Genomic DNA, 13792 nt, shown 5'->3' with positions numbered 1-13792 from the left:
AGGGCCCCCGCTGCCCCTCTGTGTGACCCTGGACCCTCGGGAGGCCTCCCGTGTCCCCTTTTGAGAGGCTGCCCTACTTGGCCCGGAGAACACAGCGAAGGGCACCTCCTGGAGCCCAGTTTAGGGACAACACAGAAATTCTGGAAATTCCAGATTCTTTGTGGGGAGCCTCAAAGGGCCGGGGTCGGGATAGGCCTGGCCAGGCTCCGCCGGCAGGGGGCGCTGGGGACAGGGGGGCGAGGGGCGCGGACACCCGTCGTGGGGCGCTGCCTGCGCCGGGCCCTGCCAGCCCTTGAGGGGAGGGCGGCCTGCGGGGCCGAAGAGGCCGGGGCCGGTGGGGGCGGGGCGGGGCCGGGGGCGGGGGAAGGAGCCCGAGGGGCGGGGCGGGGGCCGGCAGCCGCCCTCCCTCACCCTCCCTCCCTTTCTTTCTTTCTTTCTTTCTCTCCTTCTCGCTCTCTTGTCTTTTCTTTGCCTCTGCAGCCGGCCAAGGGGGCGGGCCCTGCAGCCTTTGTTGCCCGCGGACCGAGCACAGCCGACCAGAGTCTGGCCCGGGTAGTCGGGAGCTGCACGCGGGCCGTGCATGTCCTGAGCCGGACCTGGGACCAGGCAGCAACCGGACGGGACGGACGAGAGCGTGCGCGCGGGGTCACCCGGCGGCCGCCCGGTCCCTGCCATGCCCGGGGGCCCGAGTCCCCGCAGCCCCGCGCCGTTGCTGCGCCCCCTCCTCCTGCTCCTCTACGCTCTGGTTCCCGGCGCCCCCGGACCCGCACCAGGTGGGTGTCCGCCCCTCCCCGGCCAGCCAGCCCTGCCACCCCTTCCTGCTCCCCAAGTCTCAGTTTAGTCCCTCCTCAGCTTTGTGGTCCCTGCGCCGGCCCCGCTCTGCCTGGAGGTGGTCGTGTCTTCTGCTCGCACGGTGTTAGGGGACAGGGGTGGGGTCGGGCCGGCGGAGGAGTGAAGCGGCGCCTCTGGGGAAATTTCCTCAGCCCTTGATTCAGCTACTGACACTGTCTGTTGCCTGCAATAAGCCCCTTCCGCTCTTCGGGCTCCGGCTTCCCCACCTCGGGTGCAGCAACGCGCCTCGCTCCTGGGAGAACTCTCGTCCGAGTGGGCTGGATGGAGCGCTGTTTACCCACTGAGAATTTGGTTTCTCACACTCCTTAGTGGGGCTTTCCTGGAAAGCGGGCTGTCCGGGACACCGCCGGCGAGGGCGCCAGGTCGCAGGTCTCCGCGGGTCCACGCCGCCCCTCCCCCCCACCGCCTGCTCCCGCCTACGGCATCTGGGCTCCTGGCGGCCGGGGGGACCGGGTCTTGCGCGGTCCTTGCACTTCCTGCCTCTCCCTCCCCCAAGTGTGAAGACGCCGGGAGTGGAACCGGGAGCAGGAGCTTCTTTTCCCGGCCATGGGTTAAACTCTCCCCGCCCCGCCGGGCCGGCCTCCGATGAGCCTCTGGCCTGCGTCCAGACTCTTGTTTGGCGGAGACCTGCCGGGCGGCAGCGCTGCTGGCGCGTCCGACGCAGCGCAGCGGGCCTGGGAATTCAGTAACCGAGTATGTAGGAGACCCCAGGCCCGGTGCTCAGGGAGCTCCCAGTCAGGGGAGGCGGTGGATAGTTGGGAGAGCCCTGCAATAGAGGCGATCGGCAGGCTTTGTAGGAGAGGAGGGGCATGAGGTTGGAGAGACTGGAAGGATGGATGGATTCTGGATGGGCTGGAAGGGCGTGAAGGGAGTGGGGCCCTCCCCTGGGGAGCATCAGTCGGGGGACTGGAGTAGGGTTACTTGCTGGGACGGAGTCGACCTACCTCCCCACTGGAGGGATTGTAACTAGAAAGTAGTCTGACATTTACTCTTGGTCTCAGAGGTTTGGGAAGTCAATGAGGGGAGCAGCTGATGAAAGCAGTGTTTTGGGAAGATTTGGTCTAGCAGCCATGTGCAGAGTGCAGAGGGAGCGAATATTTAATGAGCACCTACTGTGTGCCAGCCTTACGGGTTCTTATTTCTCATAATCTCCACAACAACCCTGCAAAGCAAGTGATGGAAAGGTCTTTTATGGACCAGCAGACAGGCTCAGAGTAGAGCGACCTGTGGGGGTTGGACTCCTGAACTTCCTGAATGAGGCCTGTGTTTTCCACTGTCCAGAGCTGGGGGCTGAGGAGGATGAACCGGGCTATGGGAATGAGAGAGCAGGAAAATGCTTCCTTCAGGACTTGGGTCCAGGACCCCTGGCAACTGTGGGAAGAGCTGGGTACGGTCAACCTGGTGGTATTCTTATGAGGATTAAATGAGATACTGAATATGTCAGTTGCTCAGTATAGGACACAGTGACTACAATGTAGTGGTCATTATTTTTATTAATCTGCCAGGCCAACCCAGGACTCCCCAGATGACCTGGACCTGCTGTTTGCGGGTGGAGGCAGGCCAGGCACTCTCCTCTACCTAATCTGGGCACAAACACTCCAAGGGTGGGGTCTGTCTCTAGCGTTCCCATAGATACAGAGCATGGGGTCCTCGCCGTTCTGCACTCCCTCGGGATTGGTGACTCTGAGGCTGCTGGCCTGTTTGTCATTTTCTTTGGAGCCCAGGACCTAAGCCTGGGGCTCCTCCTCCTACTGAATGTTACCTTCTTTGAGACCAAAGGGCTCATCCTGGGCTCACTTTTAGGAAAACATATCCTTTTTCCCCACTTGGGACTAACCCAGGGACCTGCTATGGTTTCTCAGGCTGGAGCCCAGTCATGTCTCCTCCTCATGCTGTATGGCACATGTGAACCCTGTGTGCATGTGTTTCTGTGCGTACTAGGACTCACAGAGGAGGGCATTCACATACCACCCCCTACCCTGCCAGGTATTTTTCCTTCTTGGCATGAGCTGTGGGTCATTTGAAGGGCTGGATTGTAACTCAGGTTCTTGATAGGGAGGTGAGGGTAAATACCATCTTGGCATTTCTTTGATAGAAACTCCAAAGTGACAGTTCTGTCACCCAGGGGAGATATTAAAAGTTTTTAACACCCAATGTGGCAGGAGCTTGGTCCAATCAGAACAGACCTCCTGACTTGGCAGAATAGATTTGGCCATGAATCTCTGGCAGTCCTCCTGAATGGCGCCTGTTGCCATCCCACTGTCACTTGAGCTCTGCAGGCTCAGTTTTGATGCAAGCACATGACCATTTGAGACTGGAACCTGCAATTACTCCTTGCTGGCACTGGGTGGTGCTAGTTTCAGCCACCAATATCTCTATTGGGGTCAACTGTAGGCTACAGTGAAAGTTACTTATTTTTAAACTTACCCCTGCACTCTTTGAAAATATTTTAATGGAAAAACAATACAAGTTCACTATAAAAAAGTTAATGCTGGTGGGGTGCAGTGGCTCATGCCTGTAATCCCAGCACTTTGGGAGGCTGAGGCTGGCAGATCTCTTGAGGCCAGGAGTTCAAAACCAGCCTGGCCAGCATGGTGAAACTCTGTCTCTATTAAGATACAAAAATTAGCTGGGTATGCTGGTGCATGCCTGTCATCCCAGCGACTCGGAAGGCTGAGGCATGAGAATCACTTGAACCCAGGAGGCAGAGGTTGCGGTGAGCCGAGATTGCACGACTGCATACCAGCCTGGGTGACACAGGGAGACTCTGTCTCAAAACAAAACAAAACAAAATAAAAAACCAACCAACAAACCAAACAAACAAAAACTAAACAAAACAAGAAAAAAATTATTGCAATAAAAGTGGCAACATCCTGTAAGTCTGTTCTTTTCTTGTTGATTGAAAAAGATGTTTTAGACCGGGCACAGTGATGCACACCTGTAATTCCAGCACTTTGGGAGGCTGAGGTAGGCAGATCATTTGAGCCCAGGAATTCAAGACTAGCTTGGGGAGCATAATGAGACCCCATCTCTACAAAAAAATTAAAAAATTATCCAGGCCTGGTGGTCCACGCCTGTGGTCCCAGCTACTTGGGAGGCTGAGGTGGGAGGACTGCATGAGCCCAGGAGGTCAAGGCTGCAGTAAACCATGATTGCATCACTGCACTCCAGCCTGGGTGATGGGGTGAGACCCTGTCTCAAAAAAAAAAAAAAAAAAAAGAAAAAGAAAGAAAGAGAGAAAGAGAGAGAGAAAGAAAGAGAGAAAGAGAAAGACAGACAAAGAAATAAAGAAAAGAAAAAAAACCTGTTTTGGTTTGGTTTGTTTGTTTTTAAGCCATTAGGCAAACAGATAAAACAACACGTTTTTAGAAGAAAAAGCTAAGTATACGTTAGAAGTTCTCTTGCTAATTTTCAGTTATAACTTAGCTCACATTTGTTATGTGCCAGCTATTGTTGTAAGCACTTACATGCTAACTTATTTAATTCTTACACAACCAAAGAGAGCAGCTGTAATTATTATCATCCCCATCTTACAGATGGAGAAACTGAGATTCTGAGTGGTTGAGTAATTTACCCATGGTCTCACAGATATGGGTAGCAGAGCTGGGATTCAAACCCAGCCTGTCTGGCTCTAGAGCTCACTAATCTGAATGCTTTTTACCTGCAGCATAGCTCTACTTAGCCCTGTCCACATTTTTGAACTTAATAGGATGCTTCTTTGTAACTCATCTGGAATTTCTGTCTTGCAATATTTGCCTAGGATCTAGAGCAGGTATTCTCAACAGGACTGTACATCCCTTGGGGCATGGGTCCTTCCCCAGAGATACTTTATTTTTTTAAAGCTTTTGGGGCCTTTTCTCCCCAGTGGTTGATTCCTCAGTTACATACCTGCTTCCATCCCCCAACCACACGCATTTGAGGACAAAACTTGCCTAAAAGAGTGTCATGTAGCTCCTCCAGTTGAGAACTTTAGAGCTAGTTGGCATCAGTGCCCCCTGACCTTCAGCTCATCTTTAGCTGCCTTGGCTGGGATTGTCCTTGCCCTGGGAACCAATGTTAATACTCACTTAAAACAAATCTTGGAGGGTGGGCACAGTGGCTCATGCCTGTAATCCCAGTACTTTGGGAGGCCGAGGCGGGTGGATCACCTGAGGTCAGGAGTTTGAGACCAGCCTGGCCAACATGGCGAAACCCCATCTCTACTAAAAATACAAAAAATTAGCTGGGCGTGGTGGCTCGCACCTGTAATTACAGCTACTTGGGAGGCTGAGGCAGGAGAGCTGAACCTGGGAGCTGGAGGTTGCAGTGAGCCAAGATTATGCCATCGTACTCCAGCCTGGGGGACAAGAACAAAACTCTCTCTCAAAAAAACAAAAAAGCAAAACAAAACAAAACGAGCCTTGGAATTGTAGTCTCCGCGAATTGTGAACCTTGGGAAAGTTAGGAAATCCCCCACTGGAAATGAACCTGGGAAGCAGTTCTTCCCTATCTCTGTCATTTTCGTCTCCTTGACCTGGGCCCCCTCCTCATGTTTTTCTGGCCTGGATTCTCCAAGCAGATGAGGAAACAAAACCCAGAGACATGCAGTGACTCAGATTATACAACTATTAAGTGGCCCACTTGGGCCTGCCCGGGGTCTTGTTATTTTCAAAGCCCATGCTCTATAGTGCATTATTTTGTCCCTCCATTGCCTTCCATTTTACAAAACACATGCCTGGGCCAAGATTAAACTTCTTGTTGCCCATTCTTCTGGCTTTTCCCCCACTTCTCTGAGGGTTTACCACACAGTGCCCCTACCACCAAGAGGCCCTCCTTGTCTTCACTGTTAAATTCACATATGTTAAGGGCCATCTCAAATGCATCCTCCTTGATGAAACTTTTCTTCATTCTGATGCATTCATAAAGTGTCATCCCCTCCCTTGCTTGGACCTTGTCAGCACTGTGCCAGAGTGGGGGTCTTGGATCTACCACACCCATTTTTCTGTTTTTTTTTTTTTTTTTTTTTTTGGTGTGTGTGTGTGGGGGGGGGGGGGGCGGAGTCAGAGTCTTGCTCTGTCATCCAGGCTGGAGTACAGTGGTGCAGTCTCTGCTCACTGCAATCTCCGCCTCCCAGGCTCAAGTGATCCTCCCACCTTAGCCTCCGGAGTAGCTGAGACTACAGGCATACACCACCACGCTGGCTAATTTTTGTATTTTTTGTAGAGATAGGATTTCACCATGTTGCCTAGTCTGGTCTCCAACTCTTGAGCTCAAGCAGTCTGCCCTCCTCGGTCTTCCAAAATACTGCGATTACAGGTGTGAGCCACTGCATCCAGCCATTTCTCCATTTGAAGGCAAGGATGGTGTCTTATCCACTTTCCTGGACTTTGGAGCACCTAGTGCACCCTCACAGTTAGTAGCCAAGGGTCACATACCAAATGCCATTGACTAGGCAGGTAATGTAAATGAGCAAACAAGGTGGGCAGGGAGACAGATTTTTCCTGAAACGTGGGGCCTCTTGGCCCATCTCTTGTTTTCCCACTTTTGTTAGAGACTCAGTTCTTTACTGAGTGAAAGGAAACACAAGCATGATGGGAAAGGGAGCCTACTTGCAGCCACAGTACTGGGAATGAATAGGGAGTGGTGGGGACTGAGGACTGGGGAGCATAGGCCCTTCCTAAAGGGAACTCACTGCTCCACCCTGGCCACTTCTGCCAGGCAGAAATTTAAGCCTGACATGGATGGATGATAAGACTTTTCAAGAAAAGCTGAAAATTGAGATTTTTGTACAAGATCATGTGATTCTTTTTTTTTTTTTTTTTTTTTGAGATGGAGTCTCACTCTATCGCCCAGGCTGGAGTGCAGTGGCGCCATCTCAGCTCACTGCAAGCTCCGCCTCCTGGGTTCACACCATTCTCCTGCCTCAGCCTCCCGAGTAGCTGGGACTATAGGCACCTGCCACCATGCCCAGCTAATGTTTTTGTATTTTTAGTGGAGATGGGGTTTCACCATGTTAGCCAGGATGGTCTCGATCTCCTGACCTCGTGATCTGCCTGCCTCGGCCTCCCAAAGTGCTGGGATTACAGGCGTGAGCCACTGTGCCCAGCCCCAAGATCATGTGATTCTTCAACATTGGCAGTTGACTAAAACGTTTTTCAGTATTTGTGTCAGCCAAAACAAACCAAAAAATCAATAACTGATCAACACAAGCAAATCTGCATGCTGTGATTAAGGAGTTGTAGTCCCATATGCCCTTATTAGGATGTCAGAGCAAGAAGTCTCCTTAAATTTTCCAGTCCGGTGGCTTCTGAATGCCAGCCTCTGAATTGGCTAGATCAGAATCCCTGGGAAGGTCTAGAAAAATACAGAAAATACACGTTCTAGGGCCCCCAGAGCCCTGGATCTGTGGAACCAGAATCTCTGGGCTGGGTCCTGGCATCTGCAGTTTTTCAGAGCTCTCCAGGTACTGTGATGACCAGTCAGGTTCACTCCCAGTGGGGGATTTCCTAACTTTCCTGAGGATCACAGTTCCTGGAGGCTCTTGGTAAAAACATAGCTTCCCAGTCCCTAGTCCTACTTTCCTGGAAATGCTGATTTAGTGAGTCTGGGATGGGACCTGGGACTCTTTTTTAAGAAACTTATCTGTGAGGTCTGGAAAATCCTTGCACTAGTGGCCCGCTGAAGCTCAATGACAGGGAAGATTAGCTCAGAGCCACACAGCACGTTGCCCCAGCCTACCCAGTCTCTTGACTCTCAGAGAAGGCTCTTTGAGGCTGGCACTGCTGGGGCGGTTGGGAGCAGAGGGAGATAGCAGGGGCACAGCACTGGCATGTGCAGGGCACTCTACATGCAGTTTGGCAGAGGACAGACTGGAGGGCGGGTTTGGTTTCTGTAGCCTGCTGGGATGGAGCTTTGGACTGGGCAGCAGCAGAAGGAACCCTGGTGGGATGTCAGCAGGGCACTCAGGCATTCATGCGAGCCTGAAGAGTCTATTGTCGTGAACAGCCAGGATCCTGGGAGCTGGGTATAAATCCAATCGAGAAACTCCTGATTGCCAAGTTTCCTAACTGTGCTCTTTAGAGCCTGGGAACTGCAGAGAGGGAAAAGGCCGGGGAGGAAAGCATGGATGCTCGGCTCTCCCAAACTCCAGCACATGAGATTTCTTTTGAGACTAGACCTGGTGGCCAAAGAGATTTGAGAAACGTGATCTAATTCAACTTTTTCACATTAACGATGGGGAAACTGAGGCCCAGCAAGGGCTGGAGTGTTGAGAGTATAGAGCAATGTTACTGAAGAGACTGAAATCATTTGGGGGACTTGAGTTCCAGTCTCAGCACTGTCATTCTTACTGTCACTGTGTGGCTCTAGGCCAGTCTGTCTACCTCTCTGAGCCTCCCTTTGCTCTCTCACCTAGGAAGCAGTCTGGACATCTTACTGCAGGTGTCCTAACCTGGGCTTCACAGCCTAAGGGACTGTGAACTCAGGGGATCCATGAACTTGAATGGGAAAATATTACATATTTACTTTTTGTAACCTCTCAAAGAAATTTAGCTTTTCCCTCAATTATGAATATCATTAGCAAATCCCAACAGCACCTGTGGTTTTGTTACCAATAGAACAAACCAAATATTTTTCTATCTCATTACGATTGTTGCACGTATCTTGAAATAAGGTTTACGTTCATCACTACTTCAACATTTCCATAGTTGCCCGGCATAGTGGCTCATGCCTGTAATCCCAGCACTTTTGGAGGCTGAGGTAAGTGGATCACTCAAGGCCAGGAGTTCAAGACCAGCCTTGCCAACATGGCAAAACCCTGTCTCTACTAAAAATACAAAAACTTGCTAGGTGTAATGGCATGCACCTATAGTCCCAGCTACTTGAAAGGCTAAGGGACAAGAATTGCTTGAACCTAGGAGGCAGAGGTTGTGTTGAGCCAAGATTGAGCTACTGCACTACAGCCTGGGTGACAGAGAGAGACTCTGTCACAAAAAAAAAAAAAAAAAACCCAACAAAAAACCATAGTTGTTAAATATGCCACAAAATCTTGTTTAATTCCACACCCTACTTTTTAAATTATTTTTTGTTTTGTTATGTTTTGTTTTTTAGATAATGTCTCACTCTGTCACCCAGGCTGGAGTACGATGGTACCATCATGGCTCACTGCAGTCTTGACCTCCTGGGCTCAAGAGAGCCTCCCACCTCAGCATTCCAAGTAGCTGGGACTACAGGTGTGCACCACCTTGCCTGGCTAATTTTTTTTTTTTTTTTTTTTTTTTGTAGCAACAAGGTCCCATTATGTTGCCCAGTTGGTCTTGAACTCCTAGGCTCAAGTGATCCTCCCACCTCATTCTCCCAAAGTTCTGGGATTACAGGTATGAACAACCATGCCTGGCCTTAAATTATTTGGATAACTATATTTCAGTATAATCAATTTCATTGGTACTTCTGTGTATTTTATTTAATATATTTATTTTTTGTGGCTGGGTCTCACTCTGTCACCCAGGCTGGAGTGCAGTGATGCGATCTCGGCTCACTACAACCTTCACTTCCCAGGTTCAAGCAATTCTCCTGTCTCAGTCTCCTGAGTAGCTGGGATTACAGGCATGCGCCACCAAGCCTGGCTAATTTTTGCATTTTTAGTAGAGACGGTGTTTCACTATGTTGGCCAGGCTGGTCTCAAACTCCTGACCTCAAGTGATTCGCCTGCCTCGGCCTCCCAAAGTACTAGGATTACAGGTGTGAGCCACTGTGCCCAACCACTCCTGTGTATTTTATTTACTGCATTTCAAAACATTGTTCTGAGGAGAAGGAGTTTGTGGCAAAAAGGGATAAGAATCCAGGCCTTACTGGGAAATCCAAGAGGACAGAGCAACAGAGAGGGGTTTTTAAACGGCAAGGGCCTGAGCAGAGGTCTGCCAATTTTTTCCATCCCTGGAAGCTTTCTTTAAATGAATTCTTGTATATAAAAGAAAGAAACCAGAGCTACTCTGTTGAAGTGGCAGTTAGGGGCCAGGGAGCCCCACTGGGGTGGTCTTTGTCTGTCTCCCCATTCCAGGAGGCCTGGAGACATTTGCAGAATGTTCACGCACCTGAGAGCACATTTTTCAATCCATCAGGCTAATAATAATCATAGCAATCATAATTGCCATCATATTCCACCAGTGGCTCAGGCACTGCTAAATGTGGAGTAGCTCACCGGGTTTAATCTTCACAACAGCATCGAGAGTGTAAGTGCTATGGTTATCTGCATTCTACAGAGTAGAATTTTGGTATTCAACAAATACCAAAAAAGGACTAAGTTCTGGACACTTCCTCTGACACTTAAATCTTCAACAAAGAATATAAAGGGCCAAGTGTGGTGGCTCACACCTGTAATCCCAACAATTTAGGAGGCTGAGGTGGGAGGATCAGTTGAGGCCTGGAGTTTGAGACCAGCCTGGGCAACATAGCAAAACTCCCATCTCTACCAAAAAAAAAAAAAAAAAAAAAATTAATCAGGGCCAGCCTTGATGCCTCACACCTGTAATCCCAGCACTATGGGAGGCTGAGGTAGAAGGATTGCTTGAGCCCAGGAGTTTGTCTGAGACCAGCCTGGGCAACATAGTGAGATCCCATCTCTATTAAAAAAATTAAAAATAAAAAAAATTAGCCAAGTGTGGTGGCACCCACCTGTAGTCCCAGTCCCTTGCTACTTGGGAGGCTGAGATGGGAGGATGGCTCAAGCTCAGGAGTTGGAGGCTGCAGTGAGCTATGATTGCACACCTGCACTCCTGTCTAGGTGACAGAGCAAGACCCTATTTCAAAAAAAAAAAAGTGCAAAGAATGTAGATTCTTGCCTTCCTAGACTACATTGGGAGGGGTGCGAGAAAACAAATAAATAGAAAAAATACTGAAAATGCTAAGTGATATGGTATGTCAGAAGTGCTATGGGGAAAAACAAAGCAAGGAAGGGGGATAGGGAGAGCCAGGGAGTTGCAATTTTAAAATAAAGTCATTAGAGGAGGCCTCATTGAGAAGGAGACATTTGAGCAAGAACTCAAAAGTGAGTGCTTTAGCCACGTGGAAAACAGAGAGAAGAGTGTTCCAGGTGTAGGGAACATCAATGCAAAATCCTGAAGCAGGAGCATGTCTGGCCTGTGGAGGAACTGCAAGGAGGCCAGTGGGCGGAGTGGAGGGAACTAAGGCGGTGTAGTTGGAAATGAGACTGGAGAGGTTACCTTGCCTAGGGCCTCATATAGGCCAGAACTTTGTCTTTTGCTCCGTGAGATGGGCACGATTGTAGGATTTTGAGCAGAGTAAGACCATGATCGCGCTGGTTTTGAATGAATCTTTCTGGCTTCTATATTGAAAACACGAGGGGAGGGGCACCTGGGGTAGGCAATAGTTGAAACAGAGAGACCTGTTAAGAAGTTACCGCAGCAATCCAGGCCGGGCGCGCAGTGGCTCGCGCCTGTAATTCCAGCACTTTGGGAGGCCGAAGCGAGCGTATCGCCTGAGTTCAGGAGCTTGAGACCAGCCTGGTCAACATGGTGAAATCCTGTGTCTACTAAAAATACAAAAAATAGCTGGGCGTGGTCGCGTGTGACTGTAGTCCCAGCTACTCCTGAGGCAGGAGAATCGCTTGAACCCAGGAGGCGGAGGTTGCAGTGAGCCGAGATCGCACCACGCACTCCAGCCCGGGAGACAGAGCGAGATTGTCTCAAAACAAACAAACAAACAAACAAACAAAAAAAACCCCAAACACAAACAACAACAACAAAATAAGTTACTGCAACGATCCAGATGGAGAAACTGAGGCACGGAAAGATGAAATGGCAAAGTTAGTAGATAGCCCAGGGAGGATTTGAATCCAGATACTCTGACTCCAGCAGCCCCCTCTTGGCCGCTCCCTTCTTGTCTCCGGCCACCAGCAAGGACCCGGGTCTGCCCTGGGCTTAGGCGTTTGTGGTTCTCTCCCTGCAGGACGTGCAACTGAGGGCCGGGCGGCACTGGACATCGTGCACCCGGTTCGCGTTGACGCGGGGGGCTCCTTCCTGTCCTACGAGCTGTGGCCCCGTGCACTGCGCAAGCGGGATGTGTCTGTGCGCCGAGACGCGCCCGCCTTCTACCAGCTGCAATACCGCGGGCGCGAGCTGCGCTTCAACCTGACCGCCAATCAGCACCTGCTGGCGCCCGGCTTTGTGAGCGAGACGCGGCGGCGCGGAGGCCTGGGTCGTGCGCACATCCAGGCCCACACCCCCGCCTGCCACCTGCTTGGCGAGGTGCAGGACCCCGAGCTCGAGGGTGGCCTGGCGGCCATCAGCGCCTGCGACGGCCTGGTGAGTGCGCTGGGACGTGTATACTTGGGGCAGTCTCAGGTGGTGGGATGTGGAGATTGGCTCCAGTCTTGCCATGCACTTGTCTGGTGCCAGCCTCGGTATTCACGCCTGTAAAGTGGGAGTGACAACGCAGGCCTCGTTGATCTCTGGACAGCACTTCTCAAAGTTTAATGTGAAAGCCGGGTGGTGGTGCACCTGTAGTCCCAGCTACTTGGGAGACTGAGGTGAAAGGATCACTTGAGCCCAGGAGTTCAAGGATGTAGGGTGTGATGATAGAGCTTAGCTGGTGATACAGTCAGACCCTAGGCACTAAAAAAGAAAAAAAAGAAAAAAAAAAAGATTTACTATGAGCTCAAATCACCTGCAGGCCCTGTTTAAACAGAATGTTTGCAGGGTAGGTCTGGGGTGGCGCCCAAACACTTGGATTTCTGAAACCGTCTCAGGTAATATTGAAGATGCAGGTCCAGAGATCCCACTTTGAGAAACTCTCTTTGACTGGACTAAGTAACCGAAAAAGCAGTTGGCTTCTCTTCCCTGGGGCATCAGTTATGACTGTTCCTTCACAGGTCCCTTTAGGCTGCTCTTCTCCAGGAAAGCCACCCCTCACCCTGTAGCCATTCTGCAGGGTGTGGTGAGGAACCCCTTTCAGCCCCTCTGCCCGGATCAGCGTTCCGGGAAAAGCAGGCCTCAGCTTCCTGGCTTCGTCTGGCTGAAGGGTGGTGCTGGCTACTACCTGCAGCCCTAATGGCTCCCTGACTGGGGCTGATTAGAGCAGCTTCCACTCCAGGCGGAGCAGGGCCCCTTTCTGTTCGTGTTCGGGTGACCAGCCCCACTCTCCCAGCTCTGGAGGGTGGGGGTTTGGGAGGAGTAGGGGATGTGTGCACACTCTCAGCGTCCACTGTTCCCAGGAGGCCCTCAGCTTAGATTGCTCAGGCAAAAACCATGTGCTGTGGCTGCACAGGGCCTAATGACAGGGCAGCCCACAACATAAGCTGCACAACATCTGGACCTTTGAAGGCCCATCTGCCCTGCACAGTATTCTCATTTATGGAGCCTGCGCCTGTCCCTTAATGTACAGTTGATGTTGTTGAGCCTGAGCAGCAGCTGTGCACACAGAGCATCATTCCCATTTCACAGATGAGGAAACAGGCTCAGAGGGGAACTTGCCCAGGGTCACCTAGTCATTCAGTGAGTGGTGGGTGGGAGGGGGGGACTCCGCATTCATACCCAGGTCTCCAGACCCAAGAGCTGATGCACTCTCCAGCCCTCCCTCCAGGCTCCCTGGTCCTGTGTGACCCAAGGGGCAGAATTGGTGCCTACGAGGGGAAGTCCGAGGCACGTAAGACCTTCTTCCCTGTTGGAGCCCTGAGCTTTCTCAGGAGGTAGTGGGCATCAAAGATGCTTCCCAGGGCCCCTCCCCTCTGTGGATTCTGAATGCTGGCGGACATGTCCAAGACACTCCTGCCAGCTTTCCTTCTCTGGGCGGCCCTGGGCCCAGAGAACAGGGTGTCCTGGTGGCCATGGGCATCTCCTCTGCTCGGGTGTGGGTGTAGATGCTTTGGAGTGATTCATTGCCTTAGGGAGATAGAGGGAAGGTCAGAAGCCCTGGCCAGCTGGGAGGGAGCACAGTGCTGGAAATG

The 13792-nt window shown here is 51.3% G+C and overlaps 1 protein-coding gene across 1 annotated transcript in view; it reads left to right on the top strand.

Moving 5' to 3' along the window:
* Nucleotides 1–424: 424 nt before the first annotated feature.
* The window catches only part of ADAMTS7 (ADAM metallopeptidase with thrombospondin type 1 motif 7), a 53123-nt gene continuing 39755 nt past the window's right edge, over nt 425–13792 (top strand). Inside the window, exons 1-2 of the mRNA XM_073012372.1 lie at nt 425–773; nt 11797–12152. Coding sequence (XP_072868473.1) covers nt 674–773; nt 11797–12152 — 456 coding nt within the window. The 5' untranslated portion in view covers nt 425–673. The remainder of the gene's footprint in view (nt 774–11796; nt 12153–13792) is intronic.

Source organism: Chlorocebus sabaeus, chromosome 26, assembly GCF_047675955.1.
Source record: "Chlorocebus sabaeus isolate Y175 chromosome 26, mChlSab1.0.hap1, whole genome shotgun sequence".
NCBI lineage: Eukaryota > Metazoa > Chordata > Mammalia > Primates > Cercopithecidae > Chlorocebus > Chlorocebus sabaeus.
Note: the sequence above shows the minus strand (reverse complement) of the source record. Positions and strands in the feature narration are given on the sequence as shown.